This window comes from Sinohyriopsis cumingii, unplaced genomic scaffold (assembly GCF_028554795.1).
Source record: "Sinohyriopsis cumingii isolate HCF-2022 unplaced genomic scaffold, ASM2855479v2 utg000881l, whole genome shotgun sequence".
Classification (NCBI taxonomy): Eukaryota; Metazoa; Mollusca; class Bivalvia; order Unionida; family Unionidae; genus Sinohyriopsis; species Sinohyriopsis cumingii.
The window spans coordinates 1,035,280-1,058,665 of record NW_028315939.1 but is presented as its reverse complement, the minus strand read 5'-3'; the positions used below and the strand labels follow the sequence as shown (position 1 = coordinate 1,058,665).

The 23,386-nt window shown below is 34.2% G+C and overlaps 1 protein-coding gene across 8 annotated transcripts in view; it reads right to left on the bottom strand.

The window, feature by feature from the left end:
• Positions 1-23,386, bottom strand: part of LOC149773125 (stathmin-like) — a 104,908-nt gene that overhangs the window by 31,143 nt on the left and 50,379 nt on the right. For 2 of the 8 annotated variants that reach the window (XM_089946790.1, XM_089946793.1), the window contains exons 2-4: positions 14,752-14,825; positions 11,375-11,497; positions 3,718-3,872 (exon numbers count right to left, since the gene is read on the bottom strand). In XM_089946790.1, coding sequence (XP_089802916.1) covers positions 3,718-3,872; positions 11,375-11,497; positions 14,752-14,761 — 288 coding nt within the window. In that variant the 5' untranslated portion in view covers positions 14,762-14,825. The other 6 variants (XM_089946796.1, XM_089946795.1, XM_089946794.1 and 3 more) reach the window with 5 other exon arrangements.

Here is a 23,386-nt window from a genome sequence, read left to right as displayed (position 1 = left end):
AAAGTAATTTTCGTAAGATTTGCAACGAAATCATAAGAATTGGCAGGTCTGCTTTCCTGGGAGGCAGGACTGGTGTCATTGTCTCTCTGCATTGCAGAAACTGGAACAAGAATCTTGACTTTCTGGAAACTCTACAAATAGAAACCAACTGTTTAAAGCAGTGGTCTCCGTTGTTTAGGGTGCCCATAGTGTTTTGGAAAAAAATCTATTCACCTCCCTCTTTTTAGATCCAACTTCATGGGACAAAGTAGGTCAATGACTCTTATGAATGACCTCACTATGATATGGCCTATGTCCGAATATTCATGTCTGCATGTAGATAATAGACAAATCACACCTAGGTCCAAAATCCCACAGAGATTACAAGGAACAAAGTAGTGAAGAGGAGGGGATGCCAATCCAATACCCAGACCTGATGTGGATTCTCTAAGTTGTTTCCCAGTTACCTGATGGATAAAAAGGTGATCTGAAGAGAGATGGGGACTTCCCAATGCCAATCTCCATACCATATAGGTCTTAAAGACTCATACCCTGTGCCTTGTGAATGGTGACCAGATCATGGTACCCACTGACTGGCGGCTAACATGCGGTTACTGGGCAAGAAATCTGCATGCAACTCAGATTGCAGTAAGAACTATCCTTAGATCTGATAAATTTCGGATCTTAGCACTCCCTTCTTCTGAGGACTAAACCTAGACTGCAATGCAAGCAAAGGGTCCTTGGGGCTGAAAGGGTGCTGCTCTCCACTTCCTGGAGGTGGTGGTGGTGGTGAAGTCACAATCAGCCCTTACTGAGCTGTTCGTCAGTAGAGGATGCTGCTCCTCCCCGAAGCAGGGTCATGCGACTCACTATCCTAGAGGTGATCAGAGGGTGCTGCTACTCCCTTTCAATAAGGTGCGCCTTGCTCTCTGCCTTCACACAACGGAGACAGTGCTGCTCCACCCTTTCGGAAATGTGCAAATCGCCATCTACCTGTTTAGAATCTGAGAAAAAACCCAAAATCTGACTAGGCTGATGGTATCTTCTTCCTTGCCTGGTAGGTATGTTGACTCTCTGCGAGATCCCATATCAGACCTGGCCACAAGCTACAAAAAGGAAAAGCCGCCTGTTCTTCTACAGTGTGTACATGATAAACAAGTTGGGTGTTTTTTCCATGGAGATTACTTATGGTTAGACTTGCCCGCAACTTGCTTAGAAAATGTCCCCAAATAAGCAAATGTTGAAAAGTAATATAAATGTAATATTTCAGCACAAATATTAAGCAAAAAACTCATCATGTTAGTTCTGCTAAACAGATTGAAAGGAAGCAACACTAAGCCAGGTCAAAAGGAGATAAATCAGAGACACACCTCTTTTGCAGACAAAGGACTATAAGAGAATTGGCCAAAAGCCAGTGGGTTATGATTGCTACAGGAAACTTTTGTTTAATAATCATTGATGATTTCTATCCTAGAATTAATAAAGGAACAAAATTTCTGATATAGATACAATATGCGAGTGGTGTGCAGTCTGCTTCTATATACCAAAAAAAAGGTCACAATTCAAGATATTGTGTGCCAATTTGAATAAGAATGGCAGGCAAGTCTGAAGACTGCAAGAGAAAACAATTGGGAAAATTACATACCCTTATTTTAGATTTGTTAATGTGAATATCCCTCCTTTTGTTTTTTTCTTTATCTAGTTGTAGTCAACCATTTATCTTGGAATTTCAGTTCTGCTTAACCTTCCATGTGTCTGGTTTATGAGGTGACCGCTAATTTGGTTTGTGTGACCTCTTCATTTCACATTGGAACAGGTTTCCATCTGCTTTATAGTATCAACTGCAGCAGATGATTTTACCGTAAAGAAATCAGTTATCCTGTTTCAACATTCATAAACTTGCTGCTTGTTCATATATGCCCAGACAGAGAGTGGTATAAGCATATTATTACTAATATAAGTGTCTAATAACCACAATCTGAGCATAAAATGTGATAACTATTTATTACATGCCATAATTTCAGTACAATGTATTAAAAAAATGTACTTTTTGTTTTGCTACTAACCTGATTCTGCAGCTAAATCAAAATAATTGTCACAAATGGGCGGCATCCATGTGGATTAGAACCAAAATACAAACACAAGATACTGACAAATTATTTATATTAACACTTATTTTAACTAGTCTACATGTCTAACTTTGCTAAATGATCATGAAGTTCAAAAATTCTGCAATGAGCATGACAATGTGCTCAGTCCGAGTGCTGTATTTGCATCACTTTCTTATTCTTCTTTTCAGATTTATAAAGCGGTGCTGATATGTACTTTTTCTGATCTGACATGTTTTTAATTTTGAAAAGATCCACCTGCTCTAACAATTTTCAGTCAAAGAACATTGACAAGTCCAGACCTGCCACCTTGAGTGAAATCAAAATCAGGATAACATGAAAAAAATTAGGATTTGGAGACCAAAAAAAAAAAGGATCAGTGTTTGCGACCATATACTGTTTACTCCCTAATTAATGCCTGCTCTCTAATGCCCCCTTCCCTACCTTAAAAAAAAGAAAAGTTAAAAGATGCAGTGTAACCTCAGTACAGAAGGTCCTTGAGGTTCATGTTTGGTATTACAATGTCTGATTGTTCAGGTTCCTGGGAAAATCGATTTATCATTTTAACTGTGCTGAACAACTGAATTCAGTTGCTGGAGTATTCATTGCAGAATTTCTGCATCACTTTTGCTCTCTTTGCATAGAAATCGTGAATCAAAAGGTATTTTTCAAAATCAAGATGGGGGAGGGGGGGATTGGCGAAGCAGGTTTTTCCGATTTTTAAACAAAATTTCTGGATGATCCTGAGTAAATCAGGATAAGTGGCAGGTCAGCAAGTCACATTGTTAATGCCAGATTTGCTTGACATCCGGCACCATTTTCTTTAAAGACTGATCTGGTAATGTACTATATTATGAATACAATGAACTTGTTTGGCAAATTTTCAAATCCAAGAAAATGGACAATTTTCTTGGAAAAATATCAGATACAGTTACTATAAATATAAATTAAGGAAAGCACTCATAGGTCAACGATAGACAAATGTACTCTTGCACTATTCTTACAAAGCAGTCTTCTGGCTCAGGTGTGGAATTCAACCAGTGTATTTGTTAAGTGGATGACAAATTCAAATCTGAACCTATCAAGTCTCAATACAGCTCTGGACCTTGCAAGGCCTGTGCAGCTCTGTATATGCATGACACACCAAGTATGTGCAGATATTCCATGATGTCAGAATTTTGACACTCTTCTGGGCAAAAACATTTTAAAACTAAATGTGAATGAATTGCACCAAAAATGAAAGCTGTCGCTCTTTATTGCAACTTACGCCCAAGCAGATGAAAAATATTTTTGTAAGTCCTGTTTGTGGAAAAGCAAGAAATAATCCCTTAGAAGATATATCAATGGCAAAACTCTGCTAAAACTAAAATTCTCCACAAAGTTCACATATAATAAAACATGCTTACTACAAACATCTTGTTTTACCAGTAAAGTAACCTGCACACATCAAATATGCATGAAACTAAGCAAAAGTAGATAAATCAACATCAGGATAAAAACATCTGCTCCAGAAAACCAACTTACCACAGCAGTGTAAATAAAGTCATATTTAAAAATATTTTAACCAATTTTGTCATCTTTAAAGATGCTAAATAATCAAATATTAGTGGATTCACCAGTCAAAACTTACTTGTCTTCTCTCCTCTGCCTCCTGAAGTTTTTTGGAGATATCTTCTATTGTGAGATTTTTCTCTCTTGGTGGGGAGGGGGGCCTGGGACCCTCATTAGATGCTGGTTTCAAAATCACTTCATAGGCTAAGCCTCCTGCATTTTCCTTTGCTCCTTCTGTTATCAAAAAATGGCAGAAAATAACAGTCATTATAATTTTACCATACATAACAAAAGAAAATAACACATAACATCAATTGTTTGGGGGTGACAATTTCAAGTGGTAATGCACAAAGTCTGTTTAGGTCTACCATTACATATGTAAATTCATAAAGATCAACTGTAAATCATGCACTGACATTTTATTACTGACTTCTGACTAATAGCTGGGTTATACCAAGGTGAAATAATCAAAACAAAACATTGCATCCTAGACTCTAATTGTTACTGCAACATATTAGTTTCCAAGATGTATGGTACAATCAAGAACATTGGAACATTGTGACATGCATGTCATAATTCTTTCCAGAGTTTATTCTACAAGAATAACATGGCATCTTGTATTAAATTAAAAAAGAAACACAAGTTATTCTACAAAAAAAGTTTTTCTGCACTTTTGAAATAACATTATATGAGTACAACAATTTCTTAAATCTACGGAATTCTGAACACTAGTATATTGACTGTTGTGCTCTATCAGTGGCCATTCATGTCATGAACAAAGTGATTTAAAATAGAAGAAAAAAGTTAGTCATGGCTATTTTAATGAATATATATGCATCACTGGGCACTGGCTGAGAAGTGACAGTTTTACTCTTAAGTCTGTTGCTATGCCTGTTACTGTAGCTACCTGCCCAAAGACATGCCAGGACAGTTCCTACATGTACCAGCTACTGCTGAGTATCGTGCCTTGATTTTCAAAACGTACATTAAGTATTGAATGAAAATATCACAAAAACACACACCTAAAAACAAGATGTTAGTTTCTGCAAAAACAAATTTCGATGAGAAACACGTTTCAGTTCTCATATTATCATGTAAAACTGGTTTGATGCACTATGTGATAAGCTAAATTATTTTTTTTCTTTCTTCCATTTAGAGACTTGAAGTTAAATGTAAATTTAGAAAAAAAGTGTAACTGCTGTAATGAATATTGAAACTTTGTTCCTTTTTCCCTCCTTACAAATCGAACAAGTGTATTTTGTTATTAAGTTATATACCATCCCCCCTGTAGCATAATAAGCAAATAAAAGGAAGTCTTAAATGACTTAAATTATGGCAGTTCCTAGCAACTACTGGTCAATGTTGATGTGACGATTGTCATGGTTGGGTTTGGGGGCGCCCAATATTTTATTTAAACTATTATAGAAGTCCCACCCAGGCTCTATTTTAAGTTAAATTTAGTGAAAGATAATGCCGACGGTTAGATGGTTGAATATACAAAAAGGTTGAAATTCAATGAATAACACTTTAATAACAATTCAATAACCAAATGACTCAAATTTCCAATTACACTCCTTCTACTTGACCCTTTTATAAACCTATTGCATCACTTGATTAGCAGCGTGAGATTAGTTTCTGTTGTATCCTTTCTCTTCTATTTCTCCCAATTCCTTCTCTTCCTCCTAGACCTTCCTCCAAATTCCTTTCCCTCCTCCTCCTCAACTTTCTCTAGACCCCTTCTCCTCCTCCTTCATGAATGCACTTCTGTCGACTTTGACTGTTTCAGCTAGTCTCACTTTCATCTCTTGAAGACTCGGGAATCAATGGAACCAAAGTTCTGTCCCCTAAAAAGCTTCCTGTGAAAACACAAGGATGGTAGTCCTTTTCCTTAGCCCTTGCATCTCACACTACACGCAGCCTATCATCAGATAACGGTTATTAAATTTCTTCAGTGAAGCATTCATTCACATCGAGATACCCATACGCTTTTGTATTGTAAAACAAATGTCATAATACAGCACAGTATCAATTACTTCTTAAACATACATCAATAAATTGTGTCACATCAGTACATATTCCTAATCATGTTAAACTAAACAATATCACAATCATCATACACATTTCTTTACCTTACAACTCACAAAAGTATGCAAATATTCACATATCCATATGTAAATAGTAACTAATCTTACATACTTCAACCATTTTCCAAATTCACAATTCAAGCATGTATAAATTCTAACATAATGCATTAATAAACGTACTGGTTTACTATGAAGTAACCTAATAGCGATTACAAAATTAATTCTGACCACAAGCTAACAATCTACATAATTCCACCTTGCATCTAATAATTCTCTATGTAAGGCTCAAGACCATTTCTCCAATACGCATGTAAATGAAACACTACAAAGTTAATTCCACATACTAAACGATCCTAGTAACTAAGTGTACATACTACATATAATTACAATTATGATGCAAAATCAAGCAAATAACTTACTGACCTTTTCGAAACTCTGTCTTTCCTTAGAATTTGCCTCCAAATTACGAGTGGCTTCTTCTGGGAATAAACCCTACTGATCAGCAATCCGTCTTGGCGGATACTAAATTTTCTCTTACAAGTTGGAAAGTATCATTCGGGTCTGAATTGTAATCACGCCATCTATCTCAATTTTTGATTGGATATCAGTGTGGACCGATCCAATCAAACTTAGTGGACAATATCCCTCTCACTGTCTGTCAACGTGGGGATGTATAAGAACACGCCCCATTCACCTCATGGACTTTCCTTTGATCCTTGAACAAACTTATAACATAGGTGTAGTAACGGCAAAACTTTGTCAAGTGATGCAATCGGTTGCCTTTCCGGTCTCTGGCTGGTCATAGTAATCTCGCGTAAGAGTTCAAAACTATGCTGCGCCAATGTTTAGCGCTCAAACTCAACAATGAGGTAATATTCCCAAGACACTTTGATGTTTCAAAATAAACACAGTGGAGTGAAAATGTCTCTTCTTGTCACAAAATCAATTGCTTTAAAGCTAAATGTGAATGAACTGCACCAAAAATATGCCAAATTCATCTGCATGGTATTGAAGGCTACTATCAGTGGCTGTTAATGTCATAAGGGAAATGATTTTTATGAAAAACGTTACTTTCTTCATCACTCTTTTCATGAATCTATCCTAAAGCACCATCTAAATATACATCATCAGGAGTGACATTGTTAAAGGAAGCCACTATGCTTGTTAACAATGGCCAGTCGGGAAGGTGTTGAGCTTTGAAGTTACTTTTTTTAAAAACCAACATTGTTTCAAAAGAAACAATTACTTCTCAATAAAAATGGCTTTTGTTGTTGGTGAAAAAAAACAAAATTTGGACTGGTGATTGAGAAATGTAATGTGGTTAAGTTGTGATAGTTTTGCACATTAGTGTCCTTTTTTCTTATGATCTATAATCCAACTTGGTCATGATAAACATGCATGAACTTAAAGCTTCAGAAGTTTAATAGATTTTAAGTCGAATGAGTGAGCACTACTGCAATAATCAATGTGAACACATTAACAATAATTCATTACAACCTTAGAATTAATATGAACGGTTAAGAAATGTACAACCTTTGAAGCCGAAACCTTACCAACATCCAGTTCTGAGTATTTAAAGTTCTAAGACAGATACATGTTCAAAGCCATGAAAAATAAGAAGCCACATTTAAAAGCAATCAGTGCAATATGAGATTGATTTTATAGCCTTGGCAAACACACGTCTTAGCCATTTAGGGCAATATTACTGGCGTCATTGATATGTATTTGGCTTATATCTAATACAAGTTAAACAATGGGATGGAGGGGCAGGGGTACGATGTATGAACAAATTCCACTCAGATAAAGCTCATACCAAACAGACATACAGAACTGGAGGAAATTTTTATTGTACATCATATATAATTGCGTTAGATACCCATTTCACAGCTGCTAAGTTTGCATAACAGATGGCATTAGGGTGAACTGCAAACGATGATGGTGGATGTACTGGAGAAATTTACTGCTACTGCAACATGGAGAAAAGTTCTTACCCACAGTTGTACATACTAACTGCCCCCCCCCCACTTCTTTTTACCTTCGTTAACTATTGCTTTTAACTGTATTAATAAAGATGCCAACAGGTATCCAGGTACTTGCCCGTGATAACCCAAAACTCAGGGAATAAAATGAGCCATAGGGTACCCATTTACTGAATACAATTTCTCTGCCAAAGATTGTAAAGGCACCACTCCCTTTGTTCTCAAGTTGATAATCGTCTTGATTGAGATGCAAATACAAATACTTTTCAGTGGCTAGCAGAGATCATCCTCTTCCAGAAAATAATTTATGTTAATCATATAGCTTGTTTTTCTACATGACAAATCTTTGATTGAGCCGTGAGTGCGGTACAGGGCAGGTAACAGAGGGTGATTATTTCATCTTGTCATACAAATGACGTGTTCAGTTGCAACCTTGAGTAGATTTCACAAACTGTATGACCTAGTGTTACTTACAAAGCTTTTGCCAGTAGCTTCTCGAGGGTCAGTGGTTCTTTCCGGGGATTTCCCGGTTTCTTCCTCCACCATTAATACTGGCCGCCATGTATAGCCTATCGCGTGCTGAAAAATGGCGTTAAACCCTACAACAACAACAACAACTTACAAAGCTTAAGCTCCAACTCTAAATAAGCATCCACATATGACACTGAGGCTAAGGAAAAGGAGTCAGAGGACATTTATGAAGACTTGACCATGACAATTTATTAGATGATGAGGGAGGATATAAGAACTTTATCAATGAATATAAAATCTTTGACTTTGTATCAAATGACATTTGGTAGTGATATTTACAGGATACAGTGAATTTAAAGGTGGCCTTAACTTCAGGTTAGTACACATTTAATACAGTTTCCATTTGATCACATACCAGTTGAACCATCATTAGGATCAACAGGTATCTGGTAGAAATTTTCTAAAATTCTGACAGCTTTATGTACAAGTGACTCAAAACATAGTTTTGGTTCCCAAAGATTCAGTGCCATTTGGGCGATTATGGGCAAAATTTCAGTAGTTTCACATTTTTGGCCCAAATAAAATGTTTTATTTGTATTCAAGTCTTTTCAACTGTGAAAATGTAACAAATTAGGAAAACCACTTGGCTCCCAATTCCTATGATATAGGCAATGTGTTAAAAGTGCCATTACATTTAACAAAATAAAATACACAAAAAAATTTTTTTGGGTCAATAAAGACAGACTAAAATGTATATCAATTTGTGTACACTGTATACTGTTGCTTCAGTTTAAATTCCTGTTGTTTTATTCATTTTTAATTTGTTTTATTAAGTTGAGTCCCACAAGTCTGCAGCTATAACATAAGATTACAATAAATGCAGTACAAACACCATAGACTTCTGCATCTCAGTAACAATGCAATCATCAAGTTCAACTGGAAATGCAATGACTTATCTATTTAAAATACAGAAAACAAAAAAGCTGCACGTTCATTCACCATAAATCATAACAATTTAACATAGCAAGCCACATAAAATAAAAATAACCAAAAAAGCCCAAACAGAAAACGAAATACACACTGCCACAGAACTGGAATCTCCCATTCAGTAGAGAGCTTAATAAAGAAAAAAGTGATTGGCAGGATATCCACATTATAACTTTTGATGTATAAAATACGAAAACTATGATTTAAAGCCAGCAGAACACAAGTTGTGCTCTGCATGTAAGGGAAGTGTGATCAAGGGAAGAGGTGACTGTGGTGTACTGTACATGACATTAACTTCGAAAATATATCAGGCAGAGAAGACTGCTTAAAGTATCATCAATTTCTTATTTAAAAAAAGAAACATAAGTATGATACCTGCTTGTTCCTGATAATTGAAATTCTCCCATTCAATCAAAGGAATTTTTTATTCCAGTTATTAAGAGGGTTTATGCCCACAAGAGGCTTGAAACAAGTCCAAACTCTTTCTTGGATTCACAATTTCTAACATTTTACCTTTATTTATTAAAATTTTGAAGTCATGCTGAACAGGGTTAGGGATAATAAATATGCATTAAAACTTCAGAGTCCAGAAAAAGTCTCAACCTTCTTTTGTTCAGTGAGCGATTTAGAAAGATTAAATCAACTATACATTTTTAATTTTTTTCTTTTTGCTTTAGTAAGATACATACTGGGCTAAACTCTGATGATCCAGTTATATCACAGGCCACACAATGGTCTGAACATGTCAAGCAAGATGTTTATTGGTTTTTTTGGAACTAAATACAGACTCGAGTGCAGCCAAAACTGGATGATACAAGTCCTTTCTGCCTGAAAATACACCAGGCTACAAAAAATTATTTTTTTTTTAAACAAAAGAAATGGCAATAAGAGGCTAAATGAATTAGCACATGGACATATCTCCATCAGACACAAACCATGCCAAGATGATGAGCAGCAAACCAAGGTGCTAGCCATAAGCTTATTTTGGACACCAGACAACACCTTATTAATAGACAAGTCAAGGTGGTCAATACCACAAAAACCTTCCACAATTAAAATGTTCAAAGTCGATAAGATTCACTATTCCTAAAGTTCAATAGACTTGGATACATTTTACCCCATCATTAAATTTCAATTAAACATAAAATTGTGCAGGCATTTATTTTCATAGTAACATCTGTATCTAGCTTCCATGTCCCATCAATAGCGTGAACCTTTGTAAACATGATCAAAAACACTGCTCAAATATTCTTTTTAAAATTAAAAAAAAAAAAAAGATATGTGAATAAAAACCAATTTATAACCCAAAGCAGAGCTCTACATATCTTAAACAAACTGACTACAAATGCACAAAAGAATTTTTTTTACATGAATTCCAATTACAAAACTAAGTTCAAGCATTTAGTACAATGTTGTAAGCATAGTAATCCTGCCATAATCACAGTCCATGATTCAGAATGGATAACAATGATTAATATAACAATATAAACTATGCTATCTATAAAAATAGTCAGAATGTTCCTTGCATGCTTGAAATGACATCCTTGCTCACTGAGAAAACATAATAACAAAGCCATGTAATCAAATGCACCCTAACTTATTCTTGGTTAGTAATCCTTTTCAAAAGATATGATTAGCAAACTGACGATTAAGACTTGATCTGGAATCTTAAGTTTGTTTTGCAGTGTTGAAAAAATACCCCTTCAAACAAGACATCTCTTTTTGTCAAGTCTGGATTTTATTTATCTAGAAGAAGAAAAAAAAACTAGAGCAATGAGCTAATCTAATAAATGTTAACTTTGACCATAATCTACAATATGCACTGATGTACAGGCAGACACACATGGTCACCAAATTGGTTGCTATGCATAGCTTCTGACAAGGTGGGTTAAAAAAAATTGAAATAGTTGCAAATCATGGAGTAAATCATAAATTGCCAAATTTATTAAATTCTGAGATTGAGCTCTGCTAAAGGTTTTGATTTTCTGCATTTAAAGGGAAGTTACCAGATTAACATTTTCTTCAAATAAGCATTAAAAACGACCAAAGTTAATTACAAATAACCAAAATATTGACCTGCACTATTTTATTTGTTCAGTTATGAAATGAGGTCACCATCGGACATCCATTGTCTATTGAACCTGCACTTGCATTCCATACATGTCTTTGTTGTTTAAAAATGTGGAGGGACTTTGAGGCTGACCAACCAAATCACCTTTCCCTTTCCATACTATGACAGCATCAAATGCTCTCTTTGGTTGCAACTGTTGTTGCATTGCAACAATTTTGGGTTTGGGAGATCCCCGCATACATGCGAAAATGCTCAACCAGTTGCACACTATAGTTGTAGTAGTAGTAGCAGCATCAGCAGCAGTAAAAGAACAAGAAAAAAAGACATTAAATGTATTTTTGTTTCTTATGGGAATTAATTATATATACATACCTGCATTTTTCTTTCAGTAATTAACCAATGGCATGCACAAAAGCAATGTTTTTTATAAGCCAAAACAATTTTTTAAATATGACTGTATAAAAACCAGTCTTAAATAAACAGACTAGATATATTCTGAAAATGCATAGAGACATAACATTTTATTTTGCAGAAATATATTTCAATATATCTTGCCAAGTATATATTCTAGAGCCAAGAAAATAATCAATGTCTAAGCTTTCAAAAACTGGCCTCTAACAATTCCATGTTTTCTTCAAGCTGAATAATAAATTGATCTGAGATTTACTGCCTTATTACACAACAGATTTTGACCCACAATGGCGTCAACAAGAAATTTGGATCTAAAGCCATTTAATTAATATTGATGTACAGTGAATTAGAAAACAACCACTCCTTTACCTGAAAACAAACAACAAAAAAATCTGTCTGGTTACCATGGAAAACTGGCACCAGTGAAAGATGAAGTGGATGTTATCAGGTCCCTCAATAATCAAGTACCCCAACTGCAACTCTGCATTGATTATCAAAGCACTGATCCACTAATGATATTACATCAAAAACATACATGCAACTTTACCATGTGCATTTGCTGCTTGACTATGTTCTTTTTATTGCTAATGAATCATGTACCATATTTACTTGCTTATAAGTCAGGCCCAACTGCACACACAGCTTGATATGCTGTCACATGTTTTGTCAGATCAAAGTTTATGTTGTTTGATCTACTGATTAACTCCTACCGAACTGCAGAGACCCAGATCTACTAGCACATTACATGACAGCAGATCTGGATCATGGCAGTTTGCAACTGGCCTCAACTTATAAATGAGTACATATAGTATTTCAAAATTATATGAAAATTCAAGCACACAACAATTTCCACAAAATTTCAACTGAAATTTTGAGAACAAAAGTAGCAAAGAACAACTATTATGAACGTCCGATGAAGTTATTCAATCAAATATCTCTATTTTTTTTTAGTACACATAAGGAAGCCACGAATGACGAATGAAAAATGTTATCACTATCATGAATACAATATTTCCTAATCCCCCCATTTTCATATTTATATATGGGGCAAAATCTATCAATTTGCATAGATTTTTTTCTCTCCATTCTACGCCAATGCTATCAACAGCTACATTACTACACTGATAAAATATTTAGAAATTTTACAACTTCAGGACACCGACATTTCATAAATGTGATGTGTACAGATAATGATTCAAATTTGTACATTTTGTCAAATTAACGACCGTTTTCAAACAAAATTACACTTTTTTTATTTTTGTCAACACATTTCTTGCACGGATAAATACAGTGAACATAACAGGAGTGGAGTGCTGTAGAAACATTAAGGAACAGTCGAATCCAACAGATTTCTGAGTAAACCATCTTAAATGAAAGATTTTAATTATTGTGAGTTTACTTGTATGGATTTTGGGTATTTATTTTGTTCATTTCTGTGTTCAGTTGTCAATTTTTGGCCTTGGCACAGTTGCAGTCTATATACTGAACCCAAATTTCAATTGTAACTTAATTTCAGTTTGAAATTAACACTCATCAATGCCTGATTTCTTCATCATTTTAATCATGATCATAACTGTGTTAGAATCGCTATTTAATGTTATTACCTTATTTAACCATGTATCTAAACTTGTTCATATTCAACTGACAGCAATATCAAAGTCTGTACTCCAATCCGAGTTCAACTGCTATTACTGAACATAATATGATACCACCCATGGCCGATGTGCAAGCATGCAAAGTGAGATACTAATATTTTACCTCTTATATTGTGTATTGCATCCAGAGTGTATTAAAACTTTTTTGTCACCAAGTGATGTCAGTTTGCTGTACAGTTTAAAAGGCAAATAATACTGCATGGGTGACAATATCAAAACAGCAACAGTTCATGTAAATCAGTCACTAATAATCTGCACGATTCCTGTGGAAACTTAAATTAGAAAAAAGCTAGTACCTGAAGCTGAATTTTTCTTGCTGGAATTCATTTTTTAGGCTTTTTTACGACACCTTTTTGATTAAATAAATGTATAAAAGGATTGTCTACAGTCTTGACATGTTTCAAGATTTGTTCATCCTGATTGGAAGGAAGAGAAAGAGAAGTAGAAGAAAAACTAAATAGCCCTAAATATGGAAATACATATTTGAATAACATACATAAGGGCAGATAAACTTCTTAACTGGGAAAAGAAAGCTGTTTCAGAAGTGATTTTTCTCCCACTGAAAATTTTCAATCTTTCACCATGAACTATATAAAAATGTGTTATCTTTAAACTCTTATTATGCAACTAAAAATCTATAAAGAAAAGACTTTACGTAAGCTGTAGGTGTGATCACTGTTCAGATACACTTCACTGATTCTTTTCATGGTCTATTCTAGGATAAGGCACTACGGGATTCATGCTAATATCTAACAAGAGAACAGCAAACAATACATCATACACCTACCATTTACTTAACAGTCCTCTCTGCAGGCAGTTGCAAAATTTGGCTGACCATGGACATTAGTGACAAATGATCTTGAACTAAAATTTTCTTATTACATTACCTATCACCATTATACCTCAAAATATAAGGGTTTCTATTTATCCTAAATGCATACCAATCACAAAGTTGGTCCAAGGAACTTTCTTAAGTACAAAAGTTATTGTGCAAAACTGCAATTTTCATTGTGTCACAGAGACCTTCATCTTTTGACCAATAAATTAATGTGCCTCTTCCTTACCATAAATGCAAGCACTCCGCATACTATAAAAAAACATTCTCTCAGTCAGTGACTCTAATCTTTGACCTCCCAACCCCAAAACCAACTGGATTATTGGCTTCTTTCTTACTCAAAGTGTAACCCATACACAAACTTTGGTGAATGTACATAGTCGAGAACTAAATTTTTGTGCAGTAACCTATTTTTCTGCTGCTGTGCCATTAAACACTAATATATACATATCCCTCCTATATTTTATACATAGAAAATTCCCTTTTTTCATCCAATATGCATCATAGTATAATCGACACCTGAGACTGCAACCAAAACATGTCAATGTGTCTATTTCATTGTGCTTCATTATCTCACACGGAAAAAACTCATTTGATTAGTCCATCTGTAAAACTATTACCTGATGTCATTTTGATTCTGTTTCGTTCACACTAGCTAGCTACACAATAAGTCACTGGCTATGCCTGTTTCGGTCTGCAAAAGAAAAAGAATATTAAAAGCATGATATTTCAATGTACATGTACTTCTATATGAGAAAAAGCTGTATTGATATTTCCACATAGTTACAGTAGTCATTTTAAAGAACTGATGATGATTTAAGGCATTTCTCTCTTCTTTACATTAGTGGTATTACAACTAATCCAAATAATCAAAGAATGATAAGAGAAGTCAAACCAAGCATTCAACTTTTTTCTCCAAAATCAAATAAAAACAATTAAAGTTTTCTTTTGTTATCTATTTGACATCTTTAAAACAATCTTTTAGTAAAGATATGAATAACAGTTTCTAGTTAATACAGCCATCCTTCTTTAACACAACCCATATAACTACAACATGGCAGAGTACATCAAGAAATGAAGATGTATGAGCTTACACATTTATTCAAGCATAAGAGTTTTGCTTTTGTCTGGAGTCAAGGTGACAGAGTGATGTTCAAGATAAACCAGGTTGTTTATGTAGATCAGTTACACTTTTTTTTAAAAACAAGATGATGCTGTACTTCTCAAGTGCAATGTTTCCATCAAAGATTCTGATTGGATCTGACTGCATTAGTGATGCATCAATGCTTTAAAGGATGAAAAAGGACACTATACATCAGTGCTGTCCAACCTTTTTGACACCATGGGCCACTGATGAATGTTTTTTTTGAAACCAAGGGCCGCAGCAGAAAACTGAAAAGCAATGACTATAAAGCTGCTCGAGCTCTGGCAGGCCATTTAAAATCAGCCCATGGCCCGCAGGTTGGACAGCACTGCTATACATCATGCCCTATCACTATGACATTTGTTGGCAAGAATGATAGCTACACTGAAGACTGCAAATACAGTTCACCTGCAGCTACAACTCTTAATCAATTGTGCTGGGTCAAGAGAGCATATAAAAAGCCATGAACTAGTGTCACTCAGTGTACATGTAAAAAATCACAGGGTACGGTAGTTTTTGCTTTTTTAATCAGATACAAGTTTAAATATTTTTTCAACTTTGCCCAGAAGTATGAATGATCAGACATAAGAAACAAACTTTTCATTATTCACTGGATCACAGACTCTTATAGAACCATGAGTGAAAGCCTTTATCCGAAATGCCACTACATAACCACTTTTGTGCCGAGCGTCATAAAACATCACTACACACATACATCTCAAAAACTTTAACATCTCTACTGTATACAAAACCTAGAAATGCAACCTGAAAAACACAAGGACAAAACATTTCGCTTCATGTGTTTTTTATATTGTTATGACTACATAAGTATTATAATGTAATTTAGTTTACTATTAGTCTTACATAAGATTCAGTACAGGACTGAACAAACTGGGATCTGTTAGTAATATTTTAAACCAACCTTTGGCTCTCTGAAACACTAAAACAAAACACTCCTGTTTGAACTAACAACAAATTACATTCAAGATTTATCTTGACATATCCAGTGTATCCCCTAGGGGTGTAAAACTGAGGGTAAAAATATAAACCTTGGTGTCAGAACTGGGGTCAAATAAAAACTAAGTGTAAAAAATGTACTGACAAATTTTCATATGACTCGTACTTTGTCAGCTTGAGATAGGATATTGCAACTTGCACAACATTCTCTCTCTCTCAAAATACAAATAAACCAACATGTACATTTACAAATAAATGCATTGTCCATTCAAAGAATAATTTTATTATTGTACTTTTAACAGTCTCCTTATAATCTTTATGAAGCAATATTATAGAGCAACACATTACATACAAGCCAATACAAAAAGCCTAATAAATCTTTTTAACCAAATGGCAGTTAATTTACTGCCTGTTATAAAATGCATACTATCATCGGTTTCATTGTACTTGATCCTAGAACAAATTTATCCAAAAATCAAGGAGGCTAATGATTCTTGTTTCTAATAAGTTACACTTGAACTTTAAGATCTTTCTTTTACTGCAGCAAAGTTAAAAGGCAACAAAATCTGCAATGACCCCCTTTCTTTGTAATCCAAATAACACATTTGTCTTGGCAAGTTTAATGATTTCTTTGTTGTGAAAGAATGTCTTGGGTTATGATGTGTTCTCCAGATATCTTGTGGTGAACGAGGGCAGATTTTTAAAAATTCTTAAACCTTGTCATTAAAGGATTATTCACTTTCGCAGTCGTTATAATCACAATTTACACAGGTAATCCTAATGTATATGCCATATTCCAGTCGAGGGAATTATTTTCTCCATTTTTCATTAAAGTCAGATCCACAGTTACTCTTGTGTGTTCTGCTTCTTTCACTTTCTACGCTAATGATTCTTAGTCCATGCATTTTTAATCTGGTGATCACTTTCTAGTGCAACAAGCATTGACGTTAAACATCTGGATGACATCTTGATGAGCTCGATGGAAATTGCGCGACAGCTCATGAGATATGGGTAAGCTACTCATCATAACACTGCCTACACGAAGCAGGGCACCAGACTATGCCAATGCTCGAAGTATACATGATGCCACCCCTCATCCAGAGCATTAGATATTAAACAAAAATCCTGATTGATTTATGCAAATTCTTTGCGTCAAAAAATGCACGGCAACAAAACATGTGCAATTTTCTCCAGCATGCATCCCTGATGCACAAATATGTATAATGGGAAACACTGCATATCTATTTTCATTTTGCTTTTAACAACCATGTTTACCAAAATGTCAAAACATGTATATGGTTTACAAGGACTGAAACAATGCTGTTTAAGTGAAATAATTATATTCTCAACTTTCCCCCTATATACCTGCCTGGCTTACTGCCCATTTACTATGCCTGCTGACATACCTCACACACTTTGTGACCATTTGATTTGATGTGTGTACTTCGTCTCTTATTATTACATTATGAAGTTTGCAAGACATGTCTTTGTTGAACATGTTTCAATAAAACATCTCCAGGATTGATGAAAAATTTGTAATGAAACTAGATGTGTAGTAATTTTCAGGATACATGCAGACCCAAATTTGTGACTGCACAAAGTATCCAAGAAAAAGAAGTCAAGCTAGACATAGGTGTACATGATCACAAGAGTACGAAGTAGGCAAGTGGCCTACTTTTGGGATGATATTCTACAACTCTGTGATACTAACTTAAGTAAAAGAACTACATTTGTCAACACCACACAATGGACAACTCAGACATCATGGATATAGTATGAACTCCCTTGCACAATGTTCAGACAAGGTGAAAAAATTCCTGTAAACCATTTGACAAAATATCTCCCAACACATCAAATCAATAGCTGACAACACATCAAATCACCACTCATGAAACTTCACCTGAAAAACAACACAGGTTTATATCAAATACATTAGCATAAATGGTTTTAAACAAGTGTATATTCATCAAGTCAAGAGGTAAGGAAAATCATGCATCCTTATGCATGGTCAAGTTTTTGGATCAGTGTTTTATGTGTATAACGACTTAATGATACACTGCCTTTGCACCTGGTGGATGAGACAGCACTATTCATGTTACAATACTTTCCAGAATATTTTAACATAAATCATTAACATTCTCCATGTTGATGCAGACATTGCCAGTGGCAAGCACAAATGATGCCATCATCGTACTATCTACTATCATGGCAAAGACTATATTAAGAAAGATGTGGTTATGACGATGAAAAGAAAGATTCTGATCACTCTATAATTCTGCAATGCAAATTTTTTAAAAACAAAATCAACTGATTTCTAAATAATGATCGTCTACTTGAACAACTTTCTGACTGTACTAAAATTTATGATTGAATACCAATCTGACAATACAACTAACAAAAAGCCAACAAATAAGTTGTTATTTTCTGCTTTGTCAACATGTGCTTATTGGTTTTTCCTCCTGATCTCTCCAAAATGAGTCAGGAACCACTACATTTCAGCTAGTAACCAGTCAACTTACATGTACTTAAGATAACGTTTCATGTGTTGGATTTTGTTTGGTAAATGATCAAACTATCAATCATTCAGAGTATTCCTCTGCCAATATAACAAAAGCCATTTGTTTACAAAAGGTGCTGACATTTTTATTTTGGTTAAGTTTTAGATAAAATAAGAGAAACGTAGAGTCAGTGTAGAGAGCAAAACTTTACCTGTATACTTTGAGATTTACCCATCAGTGAATAATTCACGAGGTACAGTTGATTTTTATTTGAAGTTACAATCATTACAATGAAACTCACCTCAACAGCAAGCTAAAAGTCCAAGCATGTTCATTTCTTATGTCCACTTCAAAGCCTGTAATTCACAACCAATATCTTGTATCATCTTTTACATTAGTCCTGTTTCAAATCTCAAAAATAAGCACCTATTTAACAATTTCACACAAGACACCAAAGTTAATCCAATCCTTGTACAAACCCACAAACCCTGTCTGGATCCAGTTGCCCAATGACTCACCACACAGATGAACCTGGCTGAGCTACCACTGTCTGGCTGATAATGGTTTGATGCATCGAGCTTTTACGTCACTATAGACCAATCTCCTAATGCAATGTTTTGCAAGGTGTACCAGTGCTGTTAAATCTGGAAAGTTACTGCATGCACTACTAAATCAATGAACTAATGGAACTGTATTCAACTCTTCTGACAGCAATTCAATATTCTACAAGAGAAACTGAGTAAGGAGTTTTAATATTAGCATACAGGACCCATTTTTGTTAATCATAACTGTTGATGATATTAGGGAACAAAATGTTGTTTAATGTGCTTTTTTCAAAATTGATTTAGGTGACTGGGATAATTTCACACCCATGATTTGCAATCGTTTTCTCCTCCCCCTTCTCTTGGTATTTTTTTTTTTCTTGGGGTGCTGATGTTTGACAAGATGTACTTAATGACACCAGTGCTCATGTCTGTAATGAAAGTAATTAAGGATGTGATGGATGTTTTTGTGTCTATCTGAAAAACAAACAAATTAAAAAAATATTCAGTATTGAAAAGCATCCCTTGTCAAATTTCTATGTTATTATTATTCATTAAGTGCAAATGACAAAAATAAAGATATTTTAAGAGTTCTGAACCATCTACTTTTACAGTTGAAGCATTTAACAGACCAGTAATTGTTTGGGATTACATACCATATATACTCACGTGTAAGCTGAATAATTTAGGAAAAATTAAGGGCCTAGAAGAAGAGGGGTCGGCTTATCTATGGGTCAATGTCTAAACTCAACAATTTTTAGGTTTTTTGTTGACTACTGTAATGGCTGTAAATCTTGGGACACAAAGCAATAATTTTGTCCGTGTCCTAAGACATGGACATGTAAAAAAAAAAGCATTACCTTTCGGTGACCCGACAATTATTAAACTTAATAGCTGTTTCATTCACGCTGAATCACATGCTCACGAGTTACTCATTATCAACGATATAAGCGATCCTACAAATTGAGGTAATATTTTTAAAACGGTATGCTTGTTTAATTGTACAAGGCACGTAACCATCATAATTTAGATGTTCGTGAAGAGTGGTAATAATAAAGGCTAAAATTCTCATATAGTTAACTAAGATCATCAATCAATTTTAGTTTTGTGTTTCAGCTGAACAAACATCATAACTTTCCACACAATGGAAAGCTTTGTTTTGGCATCTCATATGTTGATAGTCGGCGAATTTCTTAAGTTTTGTGACAGAAATTCAGGCCAGTTAATCATTAAAACCTTGAAACTGGCTTGTGATAACAGAGAATTTTGACCAGTAACTATACAAGTACATTGATGCGTAATTGCCTTTTTTCCCTTAATATTAGCACGATTACCTTAGTTTTGTAAAACAGGGGCAAAGGCATATCAAAATAGCCAGCCTCATGGTACCGTACATGTGGCAACTATTTTCCCCTCTTTGTATATCCGACCATATTCCCTTATTGTAAATTTGTCAAGCATTTAGTAATGATTATTATAAAACATGCATTCTGAATTAGTTTTTTGAAGACACATTTGCTGCGTGGTATGTATTTTCATTCCTTCTTTATAATTTGAACGATGGTAATTATCATTGGTATATACAGTATTAAAATGTCAGGTGTTCACTCATTTAAGTTTCTTTCAAGGGAATGGTGCTATAGAATATAAAGTTACAGCATTCGTAGTGATGATTCTTGGGATTGAAATTAATTGTGGACGATTTTATTGTTGTGGTTTACTTTTTAGTTCAGGTTTATTTTTTTCATTTTTGTATTATTGTAGAGGTAAAAGAAAATTATGAATTTACGTGAATAATGTTTAAACTTAACATTCTATTTAGTGAAGAAGCGAATTCTTTATAGAAAAGTAATTATTTCGTCACAATAATAAATCACAGGTGATACAACAGAACATGTGGGACTTTTCTTGTTTAGAAGAAATGAAAATTGAAGACATAATGTAATAATCGGGAATTCTGAGCAAAAATTGGAAGATATTATGTAATCGGGAGGTAGGCATGGAGCGACCCCAAAAATCTGGAGGTTTGTTTTCCTCCAGCGTGAAAGTTAACAGGTATGGTCGCTTACATCAAAGCAAACTACAACTCAGCTTTTATGGTATTAGCATTGAACTGTATTGTTTTTGTTCATTGTGTTGTCATACTGGGATTACATTTTAACGAGTTAGGTATTTACAATTTCAAAGCAAAGTAAAAACGTAATTACTGGTGCACTGATATATAATTTCCAATGCAATAATGCATAAACAAACAATAATCAAGTCAAAAGTGAGAGGTAGTGTAATAGCAACTCGCGAATGCTAAATTCTTGTCATTGTTCGATCAAATTATACACAAATCTAATTTAGGCAGAAACAATAAGAAAATAGAAAGTTAAATAAATTCCTTTTTAAACAAGTTTATACCATTTATTTATAATAATCATGCACACTAGCCTTGAGACAAGTATACATGTAATTTTTTAAAATAAAACTTTGGCTAAATAAATGCATTTAGAACTTACCTTGTGCATCTTGTGATGTCTCAGAGTTGTAGGTCAGCTAATATGCGGGTCATGCACTTTTTAGTGTTTATACCTGTTCAGTGGGGGGGGGTCAGCTTATACGGTAAGTGGATTTCAGACCCTTTACCAGTATTTAATAGCAACCCCAGTCACTTTTCTGATACTGAAATAACTGCAAACACTTGATTTCTTCATATAGCTCTGTTTAACAGCATTCCAAAACAGTTTAATTTTGTTAAATATCTCTATTAGAAAAAAAAGTTATGCAACTCTGAAGTTCCAAAATATTTCCACATTTCTAGAATTTGCCTTATATAAATGTATTCAGATTATGCAGCCATCATGGAACCGAAGCAAAATGTTCCTTCCATAAAAAATGTTATAACTTTCCTTTTTGTTGAGATATTAATAAATTTGATATTCTGATTGCATTTTTCCTGCTGAATGCATTACTCTCATTAAATATGTTGTCCAACTTCAATATTTTCATTCATAAATGAAAACCGTAAAAACATTTCACAGCTTTTAAAACAAATATATCACATTAGCAATAGTTCATATGTATGTAAAACAACTTCGAAAACCAAAAAATGCAATTTTTATTCATAATTGTCATTGAAACAATGTTGCAAGACCTAATTTCATGAATAGGATTCAAGTTGGTTTCATCTTCTAAATCCTGTGATATTATATTTAGCTCCTTGCAGAATGGACATCGGGATGCTGCCATCTTTCACTTAGAACTAACATTTCAATATCATAAACCTGTAAAATAAATTATCACTTTCAGACTTTGTATTTTTTTTTTTGTATTTTGAAAACATTATTGATCATATCAAATGTTATCAATGCATTGGGAATTGAAGAACCTACTTTATGTGTGCGTGTGGTTACTTAGCTATGTTCGTCAAAGTAAAAAAAAAACAACTGTCATACCAAAACTTTGCATTTGTCTGATAATGATGTAATTTTTTATCATTATTTCATCAGACAATGTCCCATTACAAAATTTAAACAAATGCAATTACATAATGAATATAAGGTTGAACATATTTTAAAACAGATGACCATTTGTCAGTTCAGATATATACAGCATCGACAACTTGAGACTATTTATAATGGACGAAAATATATACTTTGCGTGTTCATTTTGCAACTGTATACTGCCTAACCGTACAAGAAGCGTTAATACGATAAAAACTATTTATAAAAAAATCATCTTGGCATGTTCTTCTGGCACACCAATTTGTACGAAATTAAGAATAAGTTTAGTTTTGAAACATCAGCTGTGTAAAAGTTGACATTTTATCAGCTGTGAGAAAATTCAAATATGGCAGACATTGTTGACACAAGGAGATGCTTGTTGCGGTTGGTTTATAAACATTTCCGATATATAAATTTGGTAGCAAAATAAAGCTTGGAATATGCCAATTTTGATGATATATGATGCATTTATTTAAACTGCCAAACTTCTGGTCAAATCTGCATAAAGTTTGAGGGATTATTTTTTTGTGTAGGTATATCATAGGAACATGTTACAGCTACTGATCGAATTGTTTACATCTCCTCTGATCAAATTGAAAATTTCATGAATATTCAAGAAGTTTCAA